We start from the raw sequence: 21,454 nt of genomic DNA, 5'->3' as shown, positions 1-21,454 counted from the left end.
ATGAACTCCCTAATAGAAATAATATCTAAAACATTCGATGCCAACCAGCTCGAACTAAACTCAGCCCTATCATATTTAAATAAAATCGCTGACGAAGATTTTACAAAGTGCATCCTATCCCTTGTTGAACTAATATGTCTACGGGAACCCCTAGTGAACAATCAACCAATTGTGCCTTACAAACTACAAAGTTGCCTTCAGTTAAAAAATATCCTATCAAGAAAGCCAGACACCTGGCATGGACTTCCAGAAGGGATCAAACATGCGGTTAGATGTTCCATCCTGTCATGCTACAAGCTGGATGGTGTCAGGCATATTGGCCTGTCCCAGGTTGTCTTAGCTATGGCCAAGCTGGAGCTACCTCAAAACGGATGGAATGATTTGATCCCAAGCCTGCTACAACTAGCATCTGTACCAGGTTAACTTCACTAATTTAATTCTTATAAAAAAAATAGCCTAACTCAAGAAGTATTTTTAAATAATAGTAATTGAATATGTATAAAAATAAAAACTTTAGGCCTCTTGATTGAAGGTGTTAGTATGTTGACCCTCCACTTTCCATTTTAGTTTCAAAAATAAAAAGTAAAAAAAGCTAAGACAGACACAGACAAACATCCTGTTACTTTCATTTAAGGATAGTAGTTTCATTTTATTTTCTAGTCCTCTGCTTTTCTCATTATTCTATTTTTTTATAAGAGAAGATTCTAAAGGCTCAATAGAATTTAATCTTCTTTGTTCTGTATTCTTTATTAATTTTCTATAATGCCTATTGACAAGAGATAATTGAGTTTAGACAATAGTCTAGGTATCAATAGGAAGAATGATGTAAATAGTCTCCAACTGCTCTATAAGTCTTACACACATGTATGTTTGTCTGTCGATAATACTGCAATGCAAAATAATGAAGTTATAACTACGAAATTAGCACCTAGCTATCTCATATAGGTAAATGTTCTCAGATTTACAAAACTTTTATTTTAAAGATTGATTAGCCACTTGAGTACACGGTAATTTTTGAAACTCCCCACTGTACATACACCAGGAAGGGGATTTGAGACTGTAAAATTAAATTATACTGGTTTCATGGTTAAATTTGTTGCATTATAAAACTTAATCCTTCTTGATTGGTTGGTTGAAACTTAGTGTTCAACAATTTAATATATTGTACCTAGAGGTAATTTAGTTAAGCATCATAGGGGATATATTTATTATTTTAATTTATTGCCCATTGTATGATTACTTTAGATACCTGACGTACATTATTTTGTTTTATTTAGACGATGGTGGATCAGTAGCCATGCAAACACTTGGATACATATGTGAGGCTATTAATCCTGATTATCTGGAAGCTTACAACAATCAAATTCTTACTCTTCTAGTTCACACAATCAGGTAAATAAGTTCAGATAAATTTTAATAAAGCTTTCTTAAATTGAGACTTATTTGCCAGCAGTTTGAGTGATTTTAGGCAACATAAGAATAAACACTAACTTGAACTCACCAACATTTCAGCCATTTTTATATAAAAATTATCGAATTTAGAAAGGAGTCAAATATGATATATTATATAATTTCAAACATTCTGTATATTGTTTCAGGAGGGATGATATAAGCTTGAGGACAAAACTGGATGGTCTGAACGCGCTCAACAATTCTTTTGCCTTTGCTGCTGCCAACTTTGCAAGGCAGGCGGAAAGAAACTTTCTTATGCAGGTTAATTTTTCATTTTTTTGTTGTTAACAGAACCTTTTTTGCATTGAGGTCTTAAAATAATACCACAAGATCATTTTTGGCCATAAACTACGCAACAGAGACTAGTCGAAATATTTCAGATAAAAAAGAACAACAAACTTTATTAAAGCAGTTAAATAAGAAATCATTTAGGAGATTAACGTAGATAAGCTATAGTATACCTATATAATATTCTAAAAGATCTAACCTATAATTTTCGAACGTGGAATTTTATTTTCTTTAAAAGTTACTTTTAAAATTATTTAAGTTAAATATTGTATTTGAAATTATTCTTAGGTTATTTGTGATAGCACCCAACATATAGACAATGAGATAAAAATCCTAAGCTTGCAATGTCTGTGTAAAGCCCTGACCCTGTATTATCCCTTGATGGACTCCTACCTGGCCGTGGCCGTCTGGCCTATCGTTATGTCTTCCTTGTCAGCTGATAATAACAAAGAGGAAGTTGTACTGCAAAGCCTAGAGGTTAGATATTTTTAGTTGTTACTCTATAATATGCTGTTGCTCATGTAGGTCTTCATTGCTCGTTTTTTTTTCAACATTCGAACATGTTTGATAAATATTTTCGTTTTCACTTAAGTTTTCTTTTTTGTTGGTAATTTTTTAATGTTTACTAACAAGCAATATTTTTTTTATCATGAACAAGTACCCAACGAAATCTTCTGGGTTTATACTTGACTCACTGTAAATCATTTCTTAGTGTGAGACTGTTGTTCATGAAATTGCCCATAAACTAAGGAAGCATCTCTTATTTAGTCCTCAAAAAGTACCACTGTATTACGGTGTCTGACATAGTCCAGACTCGAAACCGATTGCAATCTGGCAAGCTTTTACTGAGTGCCAAAATTAAATGAATTTTTATTGTATGAAATCTATCATATATTTTTCTCTTTTCAGGTGATAAACTCTGTTTGTGATGGCGAGATAAAACTTGCTAAGGAGAGCGAAGAAGATTATGAGGATTGTGATACTAATGGTGATGGAGGAGATAGAGAATCTGAATGCTTACAACCTGTTCTACCTCAATTATTAACAAGCATCACTCAAGGTATACCTTAGTTTTATTAGCTTAGCAACCTAAGAAAAAGCAAAAGAAGATGCAATAAGCTGAAATGCCTTTCATTCAATCTTTTATTTTCTAATTATTTTTAGTGTTCCTATCAGCTGGTGCTAGTTTACCAGTTGACTGGAGTGTTGGTCAGGCCACGCAGATCACACTGCGCATGTTAACCCGTGCATCTCCCAACACAATGGTCCGGCTACTAGTACCTAATATCCTACAAAATCTTGGCCACACCGAGGTCATGGTTCAGAGCTGTGTGTTGACCTGCACAGCAGCTCTCATGGAGGGGACAAGTTCTAGTCAAGTGTTGCCAGTCATACAAGCTTTTCTAGGTTTAGACTCGTTGGATTATTTTTCATAGATTCAAAAATTATATTGCTAACAATTTTTATCCCATTATCTATAATACAAAGTAGAAAATATTATATTTTTCCAAATTGAAATAATCCAATAAAGTATCAATTTAGATTCAATACCTGTAACGTTGTTTAACCAAAATGTTAAGGTAGGTTTTTTGTTTGTGTCTTAATAATTAAATTTTAAATTGTTGATAATTGCTAGCGGTGAATGAAAAATATACTTTTAGATGAATATTTGGAATTAAAGAGTAGCTTCGCCAACATATAAAAAAGAAGTATTCCATGAAATGGGTCAACTAATTATTATTGTAGGTGAGATATCATTCTGGATCATTAGTTGTTCAGCTTTGCTTACACCAATACAATACTCTCCACTCTATGGGAGCTCTAGACTTCCTCCTACCCATTCTCAACAAAGCCCTGGAGGTGAACATGGATGATCATGTGAGTGAACACATGTGCTGGGCACTGCGATACCTGGCAGAAAACTTGGAAGCTGAAAAATTTGGTCCAGTGGTTGCTCCTGTTTTTATTCACACAGCTGGATTATTGTATAATTTGGCCATGGACGAAAAAAATAAGGTGAGTAATATACTGAGATAAAATGGGTAGAATATATAATTGTATATATCCAATATAAGTTATTCTGCAAATTAAAAACCTCTCTTTGTAACTAGGACACACATTACCACATTAAAGGGGTAGTTTCACGAAATGCATTTTAACTTAATTTAGTGAACCGCATATTTTATCCTGGTTAAATGGTGAGGTAAACTACTTTTATATGACATATATTTGAAAGAATTTCAATTTTCTACCTCGTAGTTTTTAAAATATCAAGACTTGAAAAACGTCTTTTTAAATTGCATATATCACAAAAAGACAATTTTCGAGTCTTGATATTTTAAAAACTACGTGGTAGAAAATTGAATTTATTTCATATATATGCTATATGAATGTAGTTTAACCCATTAACTAGTAAAAAATATGCGGTTCACTAAATTAAGTTCAAATGCCTTTCGTGAAACTATCCTTTTAATTTAACAAAAACAATTTATCCCATAAGAATAGGTTGCGCAGCAAATACAAAAGGGGACTATGCACGAACGAGAGCAAGTGATTCTAAGCAGTGATACTAAATATATTTTTTTTAATATAGGTAGGTACTAGGTATATGTTTTATGTAGTTATACAAACTAGAAAAATATAAGTTTCACCATGGTCTTTATGAATAAAACTTTGAAATGTTGGGCATTTTTTTGATGAAATATCGTCAAATGTTTTGCTGAGTTCAGAAGTTCAAATAAAATAACATGCCAAAACATAATTAAATGCTGTAATTTACGAAAGTACACTAATAGAACTGTTTACAATATTACAAATTACTTTCCCTTTTTCTAACTTAACATTTTTCATTGAAAAAGTTTACTTTTGTGTCACGTCAGTTTGAACTCATCGAAACATTTGATGATATTTAGCCAAAAATAACGTAATATTTCAAAAAAAATAATATAAAAATATGGTGAAACTTATATTATAAATTGATATAACTATATTAAACATAACCATAGGTAGTATATTCACAAAAAAAATAACATTTAGAATCACTGCGAGAAGGTGCTTAGAATCACTTGCTCTAATTCGTGCATACTCCTCTTTACCACAAAGACAAATACTTAAGTGGTAATTTTGTTTATCAGCATTATCAATATATTGTCTATTGTCTTATTTCTGCATGTTCTGTTTATGCACTTTTAAGTCACTTTGGTTTTTGGCCGAGTGTACTTTTTGGATATGCCCTATAAAAGAAAGGTGTGTGAAGGGAGCGGGTGGCGGGTTTTTATCTGTGTCCACTAAAAAATATGGAATTCTACTGGTAATTTCTATAAAGTTTAAGTAAAACTTTTCTTCTTGTTTAAAAAGATTCTGCGGACTTGATATGAAATTCTTGACAATTATTTTAAACTTTGATGAAACTTTAAATATATCTACAAGGGGTTTCAAAGTATTTTTCTGTGTCTGATATACTTTTCATGTTATAAAATATTTTTCATAACAGTTTTAATCACTCTGGCTAAATCTTTGAATTAAATTGAACCTGAATATTTTGTGCGCGTACTAAGAAACAATTTTAAGTACCAAAGTGATAAGTTTTCGATATTTCTTGCTGCCTAAGTACCCTAGAAAGAAATAAGGAATTATTTGTAACAGACTATTTGCCTATTCAACAATTAAGTGATCCAAATAATGATTCAGGGCAAGAGTTTGGAGAAAGTAAGCTATGAATGTTTAATAAGCTGGCTTGGTATTTGTCCCGAGGAGTGTGTCCAACATCTACAAATTATAATAATATCTCTGCTTGATAGAGCAATGTTTCTACCTCATTATAGCCCGTCTTTGGTAAGCTTTTTAAATTATCGGATTTTCATTTAACTCGGCCCTTTTTAGCAAGTTTGTACCCTATAAAAGATATTTCCATACTGAAAAATAACATCACACTTCTAACAGTACCTCATCATTTCTATTACCCAATCTTAGCAAAACAATATTAACGTTTGCATCTCGCTAAGTTTATGAAGAAAAAGCTGACTCATTCAATACATATTGAATTCTCTAGTTTATGAGAATTTTAATTTGATATTGAATTTCTAAACAAATATTGCTCTTCTCTGCCTTTTTACTGGATTAAGGTTTTGTGGCCGCAATTAATTTAAATAGATAAGGTCTCTTTCGCCCATTTAATAAACGTAAAAAATACATTCAAGCAATATATGATAATATACATGAGACCAGAACACTAATGAAACTATAAAAAAAACCGAAACAAAATTAAGAATGTTAAATTAAAAACTCCTTTTCCATTGGTACTAAAAGTCTGAAAAATCATAATTTTTACTGATGGAAAGAATTTAATTAATTTTTTTTTATATTTCTTACAGGTTTATACATGTACAGCTGTGGGCATAATCTTGTCTAAGCTGCCAGAGGATGTACTGCAACATAAATGCATGCTCTTGTTTTCTCAGGTAAGTGACTGTAATAGGACCTGTTTTTAGGAAGAAATATACAAATATTTAGCTTGGGGGATGTTTGTAAATATACTGATCACTTTGTTTTAAGGGACCTTTTTTTCGCTTTTCTTTATATGATCGTCTTAATATGAGAATCATTTTTTTATGGAAGAAAATATTGGTTTATATTTAATTGAAGAATAGAAGAAAATTGTCTTTAATACGATTCGATAAACGATTATTATGACACAGAACCGGTTCTAATCCAGCGGATATTAATCGGGTTTTAATCCAAACCGGAAATTATATTATCATGACTTTAGAAACTCTGTCTTAACTTGATGAAAAAGAACTAAGAATGAGGGCAGGTCAAACTTTTACCCAATATTTGTTAACATAATTCTTTCTACAAAAATTAGACGACTTACAAATTTAAAGTAAAGATTAATTTGTCGTCTTTTGTACTCTCCTTATTTGGTATATGGGTTTTGTTCATTTAAGATTGTAATTATTTGTATAATTTTAGTTGTGCCAGTTGTTGAAACACAAGACAGGGGTAGAAGAAGAAACTGTTGTTGCCCTAACCAGAATTTTAGACAGAGTTCCATTAAGCTTTCTAGAATGTCCTGTTCAACCATTGCTAGCTCTTCTTTTAGGCATTACTTGTATTATTACACATAAGAACCTGAGTTGAGTATTGATTAAGTATTCTTCCCAACTCAACATTTAAAATGCTAAAAATCTCTGAATATTATTACCTTGTACATAGGACCTTATCAATTATGATAACAACTTCTTAGATGTTCGTAAATTCCTTTAAGCCCATTGTCCACTCCAAATGTAAATCTACAATACATAGGTATACAAGATATTTAGAACAGATCTATCAAAAGATTGTATGACACAAGCATGACTGACACTGATTTTAATACCTATCATAAAAAGTTATGTCTCACATAACAAAAAAATTATCATTAAAACTAGGGTTGGCAATCCGAATCCGAATTTGGATTGTTAATTTTTATGTCTTTTGTAGCACTTGAAAATTTATTAAAATGACAAAAACCAAAGGAGTATTTTATTGTTTCTACTAGTAAGATGGTGGGGAGCACCTAAAGTTTTCTGTATTTATTTTCACAGTAGCTTTTCATGCTGGTTTTTATCTAGGTTAGGTTAAGTAAGGGTTAACAAATGGCCGCTTTAGGGGCTATAATTTTTTTTATTTATAAAAAGGCCCTTAAAAATATTGCTAGAATCCGCAATCCACAATCAGAAAATCCGCAATCCGAAAAAAATAAGAATCTGCAATCCATGGATTAATCCGCTTTTTTGGGAGCGGATATTTGTAAGAATCTGAATCCGAAAATTGGGTTGAATGTCAACGGAACCCTAATTCAAACAAATATAAAGAAAAGCCCTAAAAATTTGGGAAAAAACTTGTATTTATAAGGTATATTGATTAAAACGAATATCAAAAAGGTTTTATTTCGCTAAAAAAAGAGAAAATTATATAATTAATTGTCTGAGAATCTTATAATATAGAAGTGAGAGGATTCTATTTCCAATATATCTGACTCCTATATTAAATTAAAATTTCTCATTCAACAATTCTTTTCTTTTCTCTTCTTTGAAAGAATAAAAAGTTTAGATAATAAATAGAAGATTACATAAATGTGTAATAAGGCGGCTGGCTGCGGCTGTTATAATTTTGTCTAGCGGCAGACAATTTAGATAAATGTATGTGGATTTTATTACTATTTCATCATACTTACAATCATGAATATTAGATAGCCATCCAAAATTTGTTGTATTTGCATCTTATTGAAACATGAATTTTTTTTTAAAGGGTGAGCAAAAAAAAATGCGTAGATTTTTAAAATTCAAATTGCGCGACTTGTGTTAATAGTAGAAAAACGTTATGCATACCGCTAGAACCGCTATGAAGTCTATTTTTTGGAAATATAAAAACGATTCATGTGCTACGTATAGTTTAGGAGCAATGTGGTAAAATGTCCCAACTGCCTTAAAACTTGACTTGCGAGTAAATCATTAAAGATTAAAGTATATAAAAAATATGTACCTTTTTAAAATTCAAATTGCGCGGCTTGTGTTAACAGTAGAAAAACGTTATGCATACCGTTAGAACCGCTATGAAGTTTATTTAATGGAAATATAAGAACCATTACTGTGCTTCTTATAGTTTAGGAACTACGTAGTAGAATGTCCCAACTGGCTTAAAACTGATATATACCTAAGATTCTCCAATGAACACTATTTAAGTAACACCACACTCTACAGGTTTCCAGCCATTTTTAACTTTGAAATACAAAACAATTATATAGACAAAAGTATTAAAAACCCTAGATACTCAATACGAGCGAATGTTCTGTAATCATAAAAACATATGGATAAACCAATCAGCAATTAATAATCAAATTAAAGAACATCATCAAAACATTTAATATTAATTTTATTATAGATAAAATTCATATATAAATAATCTTCATAGACAAATGAACAGTTGCACATTTCCATGGATAAACAAACTGAAATATAAATAAATACATTTTAATAAATCAATAATATGATAAAACTAGACATTTAACATCAAATACAGTTTCTTTTGATGTTTTCTTTCTTCTTACTTTTTCTTAGAAGAACCTTGCTTGGCAGTCTGTTTGCGGCACCAATCCTCCCACACGGACATCTGCATTCCCTGGACTCGAACCTTGTCCTCTGCCTGCTCCAACTTACGCTCCAATTCCTTCTTTTCACTGCGCCACTCAGACTGAGCCTCGCGCCACTCAAGGAGCTCTCCATGATGCCTCTCTGCCTGGCGTGTGATATATCTCTCCGCCTCCCTACAACGAAATTCACACGCCTTCTCCGACCGCTCACTGATCTTGGCATCAGACCTCAGCTTGTCCTTCAGCACCTCAAGCTTAACCAGATGATTGTCCCTTTGACGCAACTTGTCCTCCGTCTCCTGGAGCTTCTTCACCGCCTGCCTCAGCTTCTCCTTGAGGTCTCCTATCTGACTCACCATACCTCTGAAGGTTTCGGTGTCGATGGACATCAGGGTGTAGTTGTAGGGACGGGTGACAGAACATTTTTCAGAGTCCCAGGAACGGGCACGCTTCCTACCTCGCTCCTGCTTGCGACCTCTCTGCTGAGCAACAGCCTTACCAACACCCTCACCATTCACAGGCTCCTGCTGCAACGCCTTCGCCGCCTCCACACGCTTAGCCAACTTCTTGGCCTTCTTCTTCTCCTTTACCGCCATCACCCTGGTCTTCAACTCATACCCTAACGAGGTCAAAAGTTCACTGGCCACATCATCCTCTGTATACTGGTAAGTATACCACAATGGGAGTGGAGCTTGGTCCACCAGCGGCTTCACAACAGCCACGTTTTGGTCAAAATGACCGTGAAAGCTGATTATCCGTGACCGGTAACGGCAAACCCCCATCGCTGACAAAACAGATCCAAGCGCTGATTTCTCCACGAAATCCTGGTAACACAGCCCCGAGGTGACCCAGTCCGAACCCTGTCGTTGGAGGAACGATTTGTGGAGGTTCAACATCGGCAGCCCCTCTTCCTGCGACCTTCTAGCAATGTGGCGGTTGATGTTGTTGATGGTATCCCAAGTAACAAACGAGCTTGGTAAATACCTCATGGAACAAATGGAAATTATGTGGGCAGTCCCCTTGGCGGCCTCCAGCGCTTCATCTATCACCTTGATGATCTCCCTCTCCGGGTGCAAGCCAACAAAAAGTTGGAAGGCTGATATAGACAGCCGTTGCGGCTGTCCTTTCTCCATATAGGAAAAGATAAGCTCCAGCAGCCTCTCCGGACATAACTCGCCACAGTAGCGCCAGTTGAGTTGCGGTGGCACGCTGTCCGGTTCCTCGACGTCACTGAGATGGCAGTGAGACGTCCCCGGGCTGACCTCCAAGTCTCGCACAAACTTCAGGCTCGCTGCGTCGCAACTGAAAGAAAACACTGTATTTAACAGGTGTCAAACTTTACTTTATTTGTTTATTTATTGCAATCCTATTAACTGATACTTTTAATTCTCTTTTAAAGAATTTGTAAGAGTTTTGTTGCTAATATCCTTTTTAAAGAAATTTTTGCTGAAAGAATTGTCAATTTAAAAACACAAATTAAAATAAAGAAAATTATATTACAAGCTAAATTTATCAAGCTGTAACAAATTTCATCATAATAAAAATTTTTCTGTGTAAGAAAATGAATAAAAACTTGCTTATTAGAACGACGCAAATAAACAAATAGTCTTATTTAAAAAAACAAGAAATAAAATAGTATTAGATGTCGCAGATTAATATCATTTAGATATAAGAATGAAACTAAAGAAAAACTTGCAAATTTTTATATGCTATTAACTTGAAAAACAACACAATTATTTTATAAATTGTTTTGTAGTTTCCCTCAAAGCCTTCGTTGGGTTATTTAAACCCTAAATGCTTTATAAAATTAGAGTTTTGCCGAAAAATAGTATTTAACTAACAAAATATCGACATAATTGTGTTAAAATGATAATTATTTAATTACCTCATGATAACAAACAGTAGCTAAAGCACAAAGAAGGATAAGTGATGGAAATAAACAGTTAAAACCGAATGATTTTTCTAAAAATATCTTGACAACAAGTAAACGTTCGAACGCCATCACCATATTTTCTATACTGAAACTCTTTCCGCGTTTGGTTTGGTGTTTTTCCGGGAATTATTTCCATACGCGCCAAATTTGAAAAATGATTTTTCCCCAAAATTTCACCATTGAAGTGAAAGTTGTCACCTTATGCTCGGCGGGTTTCTTTTTTTAAAAACAGAATATTTAATGTTTACGAATTTATCGCCATTATTAAAATATTACAAGTAGTAAGTATGCAAAATAAAATTGTTATTATACAATAATTATTTACAGTTGTATGTAAAATGGTGTATGTAATCTTTTTAAGATCTCATAGCCATTACCACATCATTAGGAATTTTACCTTCCTGTAGAGTCTTGGTAAGCAATTCAGCATTGGCACCAAGCTTGGTTAAAGGATCTGCAATTTGATGAGGTCCTCTTACCCAAATCAGCTGATCTAGCTCTTTACTCTTAATCATTTGCTTTACTACTCCAATCTCCCTTCTCAGCTTTCTTTCTGCCACATCTGTCGTAGAGTGTACACTCTCATAAGTGTCCTTGTTATCTATAATGGCTCTAACAGACAGGTTACAATCTTCACCTAGCAGTTCTTGCATTGTCCATTTGAATGCAACCGCTGCATCTAATCCTCTTGTAAGACTGATAGCTTCTGCCGCCAGTGTTGACGTCACCACTCTATCAATCTTGTTCGCTCTCCAGTCAATTGGTGCACATTTGCCATTGTTTGGATTGACAAGAAACAGTACATATCCTTGTGTACTGTCAGTACCACCGTTCAAGTTCCCATAGGAAGCATCAGTGAATAGCCATATTTCTGCCTTTGATAGATCACCCAGGTTTGAGAATCTCAAAATAGCTTTACTTTCCTTCAAATTAACCAAGGTTTTCTTGGCATGTTTGAGATCAGCAACTGTGCCACCCTTGAAATGTGTTGAGCATGCAATCATGTCAAATGATAAATCTGCTCTTGTTGATCTCACTGTCCAGTTTAGCTGTCCAGTCATCTTCCTTAGCAGAGACAGCTCATCAAAGCTCATTTCAGACTTCAGCTGCCTTAGCCTTGCGGGCTCAATCTCAGGAATGTTAACGTTATCAACATATTCTGATTGGTCAAGTGTGATTCCATGTTTATCCTGTGTGATCTGGAATCCAGTGTACATAAAACTTCCTCTCTCTGACTTACCAACTTTGAAAGTGCTTAGTATTGCTGGCAAAACAACTTCATGGAAGTGCTTTCCTCCTGCATTCAGGAAGTCATCCACATGCAGACCAACTAGCGCTTCTAGCTGTCCATCAATAGTCAGGTAAAATAAACCAGAGTCATAGGTACATTTCTTGAATCCTAGCTTTGTCAGCACATCTTCAACTTTAGTGTACCATTGCCTGCTAGCATCTCTAAGACCATACAAGCATTTATGTAATAGCCAAAGTTTACTTAGTGCATTCGCTTCCTTTGGAGGTTTAACATACACTTTTCGGTTCAGCCTTGTGCCTTGTAGAAAAGCCGATTTTACATCGACAGTCTCTATCGCCCATCCTTTAGCTGAGGCGATTGCTAACAGGGTCCTTAGGGAGTACTTCTGCATAGTTGGAGACTCCTTAGGATACTCATCTTCCTCTTGAAACCCTCTTGCCGTCAATCTGGCTTTTACCTCTGAACCTTTTTGTGTCAGAACCCAAGTAGTGGTTATCCTTGTTTGTCCTACATCCTCAACTTCTTCATATGTGTCAAAATCCTTTAGTTTCTGTAACTCAGCAGCCTTTGCTGCATGACATTCTGGTGTATCTCTCTTCTCTTTTGGAAGCATTACAGCTAAGACTTCCTCTTGCAACCATGTTGCCAAGATTTGTTCTTCATCAAGTTCCATAATGTTGTTGGTATCTGCAGTTTTCACTGTCTTCCCATTGTCTAACCTAACCACATGTGTATCATCAACTTTTTCAGTTTCCTCTGTCACTAACATTGCTTCATCTTCATTTTCTGCTGATTTCACTTCTTGATGTGCAAAGTCAGCTGAGAATTGCTTGCCATTATCTAGCTTTACATTGTACCAGTGTTTGTACTTCCCAGCTTTCTTTCCAGCTTGACTAATGACAACTCCTCTCTCCCATTTTCCATTGTCTTTGTATTCAATTCTTTGGTTCGGTTTGAACCTATCTGGGCTTCCAATAATGTTTCTGTTATCATTAGGTGAAGCTGCAGCTTCATTTGGTGAAACTTCATCTGATGTCGTTTCATTAGACACTTCATTTTCAGTTGTGTCTCCTGCTGTATTTGCAACATCTTGTCCTACATCCTCAACTTCTATAAATAAATACATTTTAATAAATCAATAATATGATAAAACTAGACATTTAACAAAAACTTGACTTGCGAGTAAATCATTAAAGATAAAAAAAGGGTGTGCAAAAATGCGGACATTTTTAAAATTCAAACTGCTCGGCTTGTGTGAATAGTAGAAAAATGCTATGTATATCGTTAGAACCGTCATAAATTCTATTTTTTGGAAATATAAGTACGATTTTTGTGCTATTTCTAGTTTAGGAGCTGTATTGATAAATGTGAGAAACGTGAAAATATTTTTTTTTGAGTTTTAAGTCAGTTGGGACATTCTAACACATAGCTCATAAATTACACGTAGCACGTGAATAATTCTTATATTTCCCAAAAATAGAGTTTATAGCGATTCCATAGGTATGCAAAACATTTTTCTACCATTAACACAAGCCGAGCAATTAGAATTTTAAAAATGTACGTATTTTTATTTGCATAACCTTTAATTCAATCTTTTATGATTTACTCGCAAGTAAAGTTTTAAGCCAGTTGGGACATTTTAACACATAGTTCCCTGACTAAATGTAGCAGAGGAATCATTTTTATATTTCCAAAAAATAGACTTCTTAGCGGTTCTAACGATATGCGTAACATTTTTCTACTATTTACACAAGCCGCGCAATTTGAATTTTAAAAATCTACGCATTTTTTTTTGCTCACCCTTTAGTATAGGGCCCCGTTGGGGTAAAATGCTGCATAGTTTTTGTTTATATGCCCTGCCGTCAGAAAAATTTAAAACTCTTAATAATACAAATAAATTAAATTCTGATGCAGACAAAACCTTGACACGTGATAGTGGGATGATGTTAAGTTGTATTGGTCTAATAAGTGATATCTACAGGGCCAGTTCTGATAACCAACAAGTACCTTCTCATCAGTATTCTTCGCAGCTTATCATATCTCTTTTACAAATATCAAAGGTAATTACAGAGAAAATTCTATAATAAGTTTTTACACTTTCAATCGAATAGCTATGTTTCTTCTGTGTGTGATGGGTGGGGGGGGGGGGGGGGCAGGGGTTGAAGGGAGTCCCCATACACTTGAACAACAATATTTATATTATAATTTGTACTTTAAAAAGTTTATTGTTAGAAATAGGTCTCTTAAACATTTGTTTTTGCTTTGTTTCTAATTTAGGGAAAATAAAAAAATTATGTTTGTAAATGTTTTTTTTTTTAGGACCCATCTAATGGCGAAGATGTACGAAGTGTAAGCCTTGGTACAGTTTCTGACATTATACTCTGTATTGAATCTAACGCTCTTGAGGTTATCCCCACAATTATCCAGGTTCTTGCCAGTTTTCTACCTGTCCACCCTCAAGGTCATCCTGGACACCAGCTTACCAAATCTATAATAGAAACATACTCAACAATTATCCAAGTGTTCCATCAAAATAATGAGTTTAGAGAAGAGTTTATATCGAAGGAGGTTGATAGAATTGCCATGTTTATACAAGTACTGTATGGTATGCCTGGTTTCTTCAATGAGGATGAAGTAATGGCTGTTGCATGTGGTCTAATCGGTACATTTCATTAGTTATCTTATTATATAAAGTAGTAAGGTTTTTTTGTCTTATTCTTAAGATCTCAGTATACACTGAAACATTTGGTTTATCTATTTTAGGTAAGAATCACATAGGGCCGATGACGATTTTAGGCTATTTTATTTTCAGATTTAAGGTTTTATGCCAATTTTCTGGATTCTCTCTGTCCCTTTGAAATAGAGCCCCTAGATGCTATTCGCGCAGCCGCCAGCTGAATTAACTGATAACTGATTTATAAGCTGTAGCCAACAAGGGAATATAATTTGTGATTCAACTGTAAATTAATTCTCTAACACTGGCTTTTACGTCTTTATTTATTTTAACTGTTGGTTTTCCCTTACTCTTGGAAAGTTATGTATGTACTTGTACCTATTGGAAGAAGGCAGGAAAAGAATTATTCTTCCTTTAACTTTTCTCATCTTATTCTTTAATTTTTTTCTTCTCTTTTTTGATATTTTTTACAGCATTGTGTAGTACATACTGAAGTAAAATGAAACTTTTTATCCTAGGAGATTTGTGCAAATACTTTAGCGAGGCAGAATTGAGTGATTACGTGGCCAGCTTTACTAACATCCTCTCCATGGGCACTGACTCTGGAGAGAGTAAGACAAGAAGGATTGCTAGATGGGCCAGGGATCAGATGTCAACAGGTTCCACATTAAAATTATTCATTTTGAAGAAAGATTATTAATTTTCTTGTGGAAAGTGGTATTTATCTTGAATATTACCTGCTGCTCATTTAACAAATCTTTGCGTTTCTCAGCCATTTTTGAAGGGATTTTTTTTATGTATGGGGTTTAAAAGTCTGTTCACGAAATTACAGTCCATTTTTTTTGCTTTTAAAAAATTAAATGTGACCACTTTTACTTATCTTTCATACCTAATATATTGTTTTCTATGCTAGGTCCGAGTGCAGGGATTGTGAAGAAGGCGAGGATAGAATCAGACAATTGTATGGAGACCAGCTGTAACACAGTGGTGCATCAGGCCACAGCTTCATACAGGGTTTCACTTTCCTGTTCTACCAGCCAGTTTATCACACAAAATATTGGTAAGCTATGTCAATTAGATCAACAATGGTTAGGTAGGTTAAAGTTAATATAAATGGTGATTTAAATTTTCAAATGTTATTCGAAATATCATAGTTAACATTTTATTCACATATAAAATTAGAACACTTTGTCAATTTTTTTGCACATACTCTTACAGAGTAACTAGAGACATCCAAAGGAATACCTAAGTAAGAAGAGGACAGAAAAATAGCTAAAAACCATCTCAAAGATTAAATCTAAAATGTGGAACATCCTAAAACAATTCAGTATAGCTATTAAAATCCTAACATTCAAATTATTAAAAAATTATTGGATTGGATACTAATAGAGTTTAGTATGAACTCTAAAAACGTAAAAGATAATTGAGTTTTAAAAAAGAATTTTCTCATTTATGTACAAGAAATTAATATCTGTACCTACTAATTTTATAATGTGTGCTAGTGAATGTAATATTAAATTTCTAATTAACTTGATGCGATTAATCAAATAAATAGAAATTTCTTTGATCTTAGTACTCATCGTAATCATTTATTTTCTTTTCTATTTTGTTTTTAGATTATTAGTTTCCTAACTTAAATAAGGAATGAAATATCCTAGTAGTGACAGATAAAAATGTAATAGTTATTCATCCAGGGAGGAAGGGAGGGGACAATGGATCTAAAATTCATATTTCTGACAGTCTTGGACTTTGGGTACCAGAATACATGCAACTTTTTTTTATTTTCGCAAATTTCAAAGACTTTGGGTACCAGCGCAAAGAATACGGCTAAAACAAGGGGGGGGGGGAAGTTTGTACACTTATAGGAAATGAAATTCAGTACCAAAGTTTGGGAGGGTCGTATGGGCTTGTTTTTAAAGTTATTAACCTAATTCTTTTTGTAGGCTCTCTTATATGACTTGATATTTTAACATAACCGAATCTACGAACCATTACAGATTTCATTTTGGGACTTTCCTTCTAGGGGCTTGTGGAGCAAAAGACCCCAAAAACACTAAAAATATGAGTTCTGACCTTATTTTTAAATATATCAACCTGATTTTTTTAGGAACACTTTTTTTAACATAACCGAACTAAGAAACCATTACAGATTTCATTTTGGGTCTTTCCTTCTAGAAGCTAGTGGGGCAAAAGACCCCCAAAAAATATTTTTAGAGATATTGAGCTGATTTTTTTCATGAAAACTTTTTTCACTAATAATTTCATTTTGGCACTTTCCTTTTAGGGGAAAGTAGGGTAAAACACCTCCAAAACAAAATAAATTGAGTTCTCAGGTTATCTTAAAAAATAAGCTCAGAACTCATATTGTTAGTGTTTTGGGGGTCTTTTGCTCCACAAGCCCCTAGAAGGAAAGTCCCCAAATGAAATCCTTAATGGTTTCTTAGTTCGGTTATGTTAAAAAAGTATTATTTTTAAAAGATCAGGTTGATATCTTTAAAAATAAGCTCAGAACTCATATTTTTAGTGGTTTTGGAATCTTTGCTCCACTAGCCCCTAGAAGGAAAGTCCCAAAATGAAATCTGTAATGTTTTCTTAATTTGGTTATGTTAAAACAGTATTATTTTTAAAAAATCAGGTTGATATTTTAAAAAATAAGCTCAGAACTCATATTTTTAGTGTTTTTGGGGTCTTTTGCTCCAAAAGCAAGTAGAAGGAAAGTCCCAAAATGAAATCTGTAATGGTTCGTAGATTCGGTTTTGTTAAAATAGTATTTTTATATAAAAAATCAGGTTGATATCTTAAAAAAGAAGCCCACAACTCATATTTTTATGATTTTTGGGGGTCTCTTGCTCCACAAGCCCCTAGAAGGAAAGTCCCAAAATGAAATCTGTAATGGTTCGTAGATTCGGTTATGTTTAAATATTATTTTTATGTAAAAAAAAGCAGGTTGATATCTTCAAAAATAAGCCCAGTACTCATATTTTTGTGTTTTTTGGGTCTCTTGCTCCACAAGCCCCTAGAAAGAAAGTCCCAAAATGAAATCTGTAATGGTTCGTTAATTCGGTTATGTTAAAAAAGTATTATAAAAAAATCAGGTCGATATCTTCAAAAATAAGCCAAGTACTCATATTTTTGTGTTTTGGGGGTCTCTTGCTCCACAAGCCCCTAGAATTAAAGTCCCAAAATGAAATCTGTAATGGTTCGTTGATTCGGGTATGTTAAAAAAGTATTATAAAGAAAAAATCAGGTCGATATCTTTAAAAATAAGGTCAGAACTCATATTTTTAGTGTTTTGGGGGTCTTTTGCTCCACAAGCCCCTAGAAGGAAAGTACCGAAATTCAATTTTCAAAGTTTTCCGTGTATATCAAGTCATATAAGAGAGCCTACAAAAAGAATTAGGTTGATAACTTTAAAAACAAGCCCATACGACCCTCCCAAACTTTGGTACTGAATTTCATTTCCTATAAGTGTACAAACTTCCCCCCCCCCCCCTTATTCCCAAAGCAGACGACTCTTACTGAACTAACCAATACAAATACCAGCAGATCATTTGAAAAAATATTTAAAACAAGTTTATTTTGGTTTTTAAACAAAATAGTTTTCTTCTAAGAATGGGTGAGATAAACCAGAAATTCTACTGTAATACTTCAGTAACTATCCATTCTAATCAACCCCTTGTCAAATATGAAAATAAAATGAAAAACCCCAAATATAGTGCCAGTACTAAGGTCATATCTCTATGATAAATTACTGACTATTTACAGGAAAATAAGACAGGATAACCTAATGTTAAATACTTTTCTTTCAGTGTTTAATAATTTCTTATTATACAAATCTAATAAAGATTGCTCCAACTAAATTTTTGGAATTTTCCAGATATATCTGGTTTTGAAGACATTGAGTTAAAAACTCTAAAATTGAATTAATTGCCCATTGTCCCCTCCCTTCCTCCCTGTATTCATCGCAGCGTGTCATAGACAACTTTCCGCGGATAGTAAAACAAAAAATTATAGAATTAATTTCGGTTTTGTTAGCCCCGGGGGACCAATAGCCCGGGATAATAAAACTGGTATTACTATTAATATGGTTTTCTTTTCATTTTACTATTCGTAAAAAATTGTCAACAATACGATACATGATTTTTCAGTATGGCTGAGAAACGGTTCTAAACCAAGGGGATATTAATCGGTTTCGAGGCCATACTGGAAAACCTATTTCTAACGCTTTTAGTTGCTAAACTAGAAATGGGGACTTGATTATTAGGAAATAAATAATATCATAAGCGATGTTTTAAGGACAGTAAAAAAAATCACAGAAATCTTAAAACTTAAATAATAAATATAGCTTCTCTTTATTATATTGTCAGGGACAAGGGACTATGACTCTGAAAAACAATTATCCTCCAGCCAATTCCTTTTTTCTTTTCTTACCCACTTCCCTTTTGTTACATCACCAAAAAATTTATATCCCAAAATTACCAACAGTAACAACTTTCGGTTATTTCAATTTGGTATAATCTAAAATATATACAACACAATGATTTTACCTACTAATACCTACATGTTTCAAGGAATCAATATATGAAATTGATAGCTTTCAGGGATGTAATATGGACTGTTGATGTCCAATTTTCCTTGGTCTAAGATTTAGCTTTTCATCCAACTATGTTTGTTCTTAAGTACGGTGAAAAAGATTTAATTCTTGAAAAACTTCGCGCATGAAATAATTTACCTAGAGGAGAAAATGATATTTTCTGTCTTGACACAACATAATTAATTATCTTTGCAATTAGAGAATACTTCTAATATATGTAATACTTTTTACCACGTACGAATAAAAACTTTTTATTTTTTATATAGATGTACCTATATATATTTTTTTGTTTAATATTTAAGCCATTTAAATGACCTAACACTGAAATTATTCAATATGGTATTATACGATCCTTATACATGGATGCAGTATATCCAACACAACAAAATTCCTATTATAAGACAATCAGATTCAGAATAGAGACTCATAATCGGGGAGGGAGAGGACATTATATTATACTAATCCTAAAAATTTTTAAATAACGTTTTCTTATTCGTTGGTTTTCTACTTTTGGGGCTTTCATTGAATTTAAATTGGTTGGATCATTAAGTACTGTCCAACCATTTAACCACTAATTGTAACCTACAGAAAGGGTAGGTAATTTTGTGTAATATTATTGGGGATGTACATTTATTTATTGCCCAATGTTTTATCACTTTAGATCCCTGCTGATAATACAGAATTTATTAAAATTTCATTGTTCAATTTTTTTTATCTATTACAGAGGAATCCTTCACGCTGAACCTGAGTAAAAAATCCTCAAACCCCACAACACCAACAACCTTGAAAACATTACAACAAGACGTCAACTCCAACTATGTTGAAGCAACCATCCGTATTCCATCCAGAAGTAATTCAACAACAGTTAACCAAAGTCCAACCGCCGGAGACAGTTCATGTGCATCTGTTCAGGAGCTTCGCAAACTTGGAAAGCGTAGAGCTTGCTTTATTGGTGATAATATTGAAGGCAAAAAGTTGAGGGACCAAGATGATAATGACGAATCTTTTTGGTAAAACAAAAATGTAAAAAAATTAAAGGCATTAAATTTCTAGTCAATCGTAGACGACAGCTAGCTTAGCAGCCGCCAGTTTTACAGCTGAATACAACTAGACTTTTTTTTATATTTGCCATCAAATTATAGATATTTGGGGTCAATACCTTAGCAGTTTTATGGCATCTCATTGGGAGATACAAAGCCTTGTTCAATAGTTTAATTGAAATTCCTTAGTCTTAACAAAATATTTCTTTATAGTATTGCTTTATATCTATCGTCGGTCTGACTTAAAAAGCAAAAATATGGTAGGGCTTTTTTACTTTTATATTCTTAAAGTGTTTTATTAATAATAATGTTAAAGTTGTCATGCAATATAATGTATACTATTATATTTTGTTAACGAAAATAGATTTTTTACTTAAGCCTTTTTTTCATTTGCAGGTGCGGTTATCAAAACGTTGTGTGTATTTTGAATACTTAGTTCCAATCATGCTTATTTTGTTACAAGCTTCGTTTGATATTTAATGTCTTTAATTTTTAGTGTGTGCCAAACAGGCAAATATTCATTTAATTTTCTATTGTAGAAGGGATAATTTTGTTTATTATCATTGGGGATGTACATCAAATTATTATCCATTGTATTCTCTCTTAAATGATTCTATATTTTGCGCTCTTAGCTATGCTAGATTGTGTAAAACTAATTTTGTATTCCCTTATATCAGACATAAATCATGATACATGATGCTTTTCAACTTTCACCGGGGATTAGGGATATACAATATTGGTCCAGGAATTCTCAAAGGTCAGCTAAGTCTGAAACTTCATTGCTATGCCCCTTGGAGAAGATAATTTCACATTTTTTTTTTTTCAATCATCCAGATAAAAATTAGGGGGTTGTTTGTTTATACATATCTCATCAACAATAATGTGGGATGCAAAGGGATTTCCAGTTGATATTCCAGTTCCGCACACCCTTGCCTGCAAACAATGCTATACAAACGCCTTCCTTATCCCTGGCTTTTACAGACAACTAATTAAAGTTTGAAACAGGCGACACTAGGAATAATTTACTATTAGATTCAGTCAGGGATTTTGAGGGATAAAATAATGAGCGAAAATTTAGGTACACTCCTA

At 33.5% G+C, this 21,454-nt stretch overlaps 2 protein-coding genes across 2 annotated transcripts; one reads left to right on the top strand and one right to left on the bottom strand.

The window, feature by feature from the left end:
- LOC145316794 (importin subunit beta-like) lies at positions 1–20,742 on the top strand. Its single transcript, XM_080157537.1, has 16 exons — positions 1–418; positions 1,278–1,392; positions 1,599–1,713; positions 2,029–2,217; positions 2,650–2,800; positions 2,905–3,147; positions 3,283–3,320; positions 3,487–3,756; positions 5,431–5,574; positions 6,114–6,200; positions 6,712–6,841; positions 13,972–14,117; positions 14,377–14,719; positions 15,250–15,390; positions 15,645–15,791; positions 20,050–20,742. The coding sequence occupies exons 1-16, from the start codon at positions 1–3 to the stop codon at positions 20,337–20,339; spliced, it is 2,967 nt and encodes a 988-aa protein (XP_080013663.1). The 3' UTR covers positions 20,340–20,742.
- LOC145316796 (uncharacterized) lies at positions 8,697–10,873 on the bottom strand. The gene is made up of 2 exons (XM_080157539.1): positions 10,758–10,873; positions 8,697–10,174 (listed from the first exon to the last, which is right to left on the bottom strand). The coding sequence occupies exons 1-2, from the start codon at positions 10,760–10,762 to the stop codon at positions 8,827–8,829; spliced, it is 1,353 nt and encodes a 450-aa protein (XP_080013665.1). The 5' UTR covers positions 10,763–10,873; the 3' UTR covers positions 8,697–8,826.
- Positions 20,743–21,454: the final 712 nt, after the last annotated feature.

Source organism: Acartia tonsa, chromosome 4 (genome assembly GCF_053477335.1).
Source record: "Acartia tonsa isolate MP-2025a chromosome 4, ASM5347733v1, whole genome shotgun sequence".
Taxonomy (NCBI): Eukaryota; Metazoa; Arthropoda; class Copepoda; order Calanoida; family Acartiidae; genus Acartia; species Acartia tonsa.
The sequence above is the reverse complement of the archived record's forward strand: the minus strand, read 5'-3'. Positions and strand labels throughout refer to the sequence as shown.

What these genes read in the sequence shown, in the direction of transcription:
- LOC145316794 (XM_080157537.1), top strand. Translation starts at nt 1, where the DNA reads ATGAACTCCCTAATAGAAATAATATCTAAAACATTCGATGCCAACCAG. An exon ending in AGTCATACAAGCTTTTCTAG is followed by an intron (nt 3,148 to 3,282) that starts GTTTAGACTCGT and finishes GTATCAATTTAG; the next exon opens with ATTCAATACCTGTAACGTTG. An exon ending in TGTTGCATGTGGTCTAATCG is followed by an intron (nt 14,720 to 15,249) that starts GTACATTTCATT and finishes TTTTTATCCTAG; the next exon opens with GAGATTTGTGCAAATACTTT.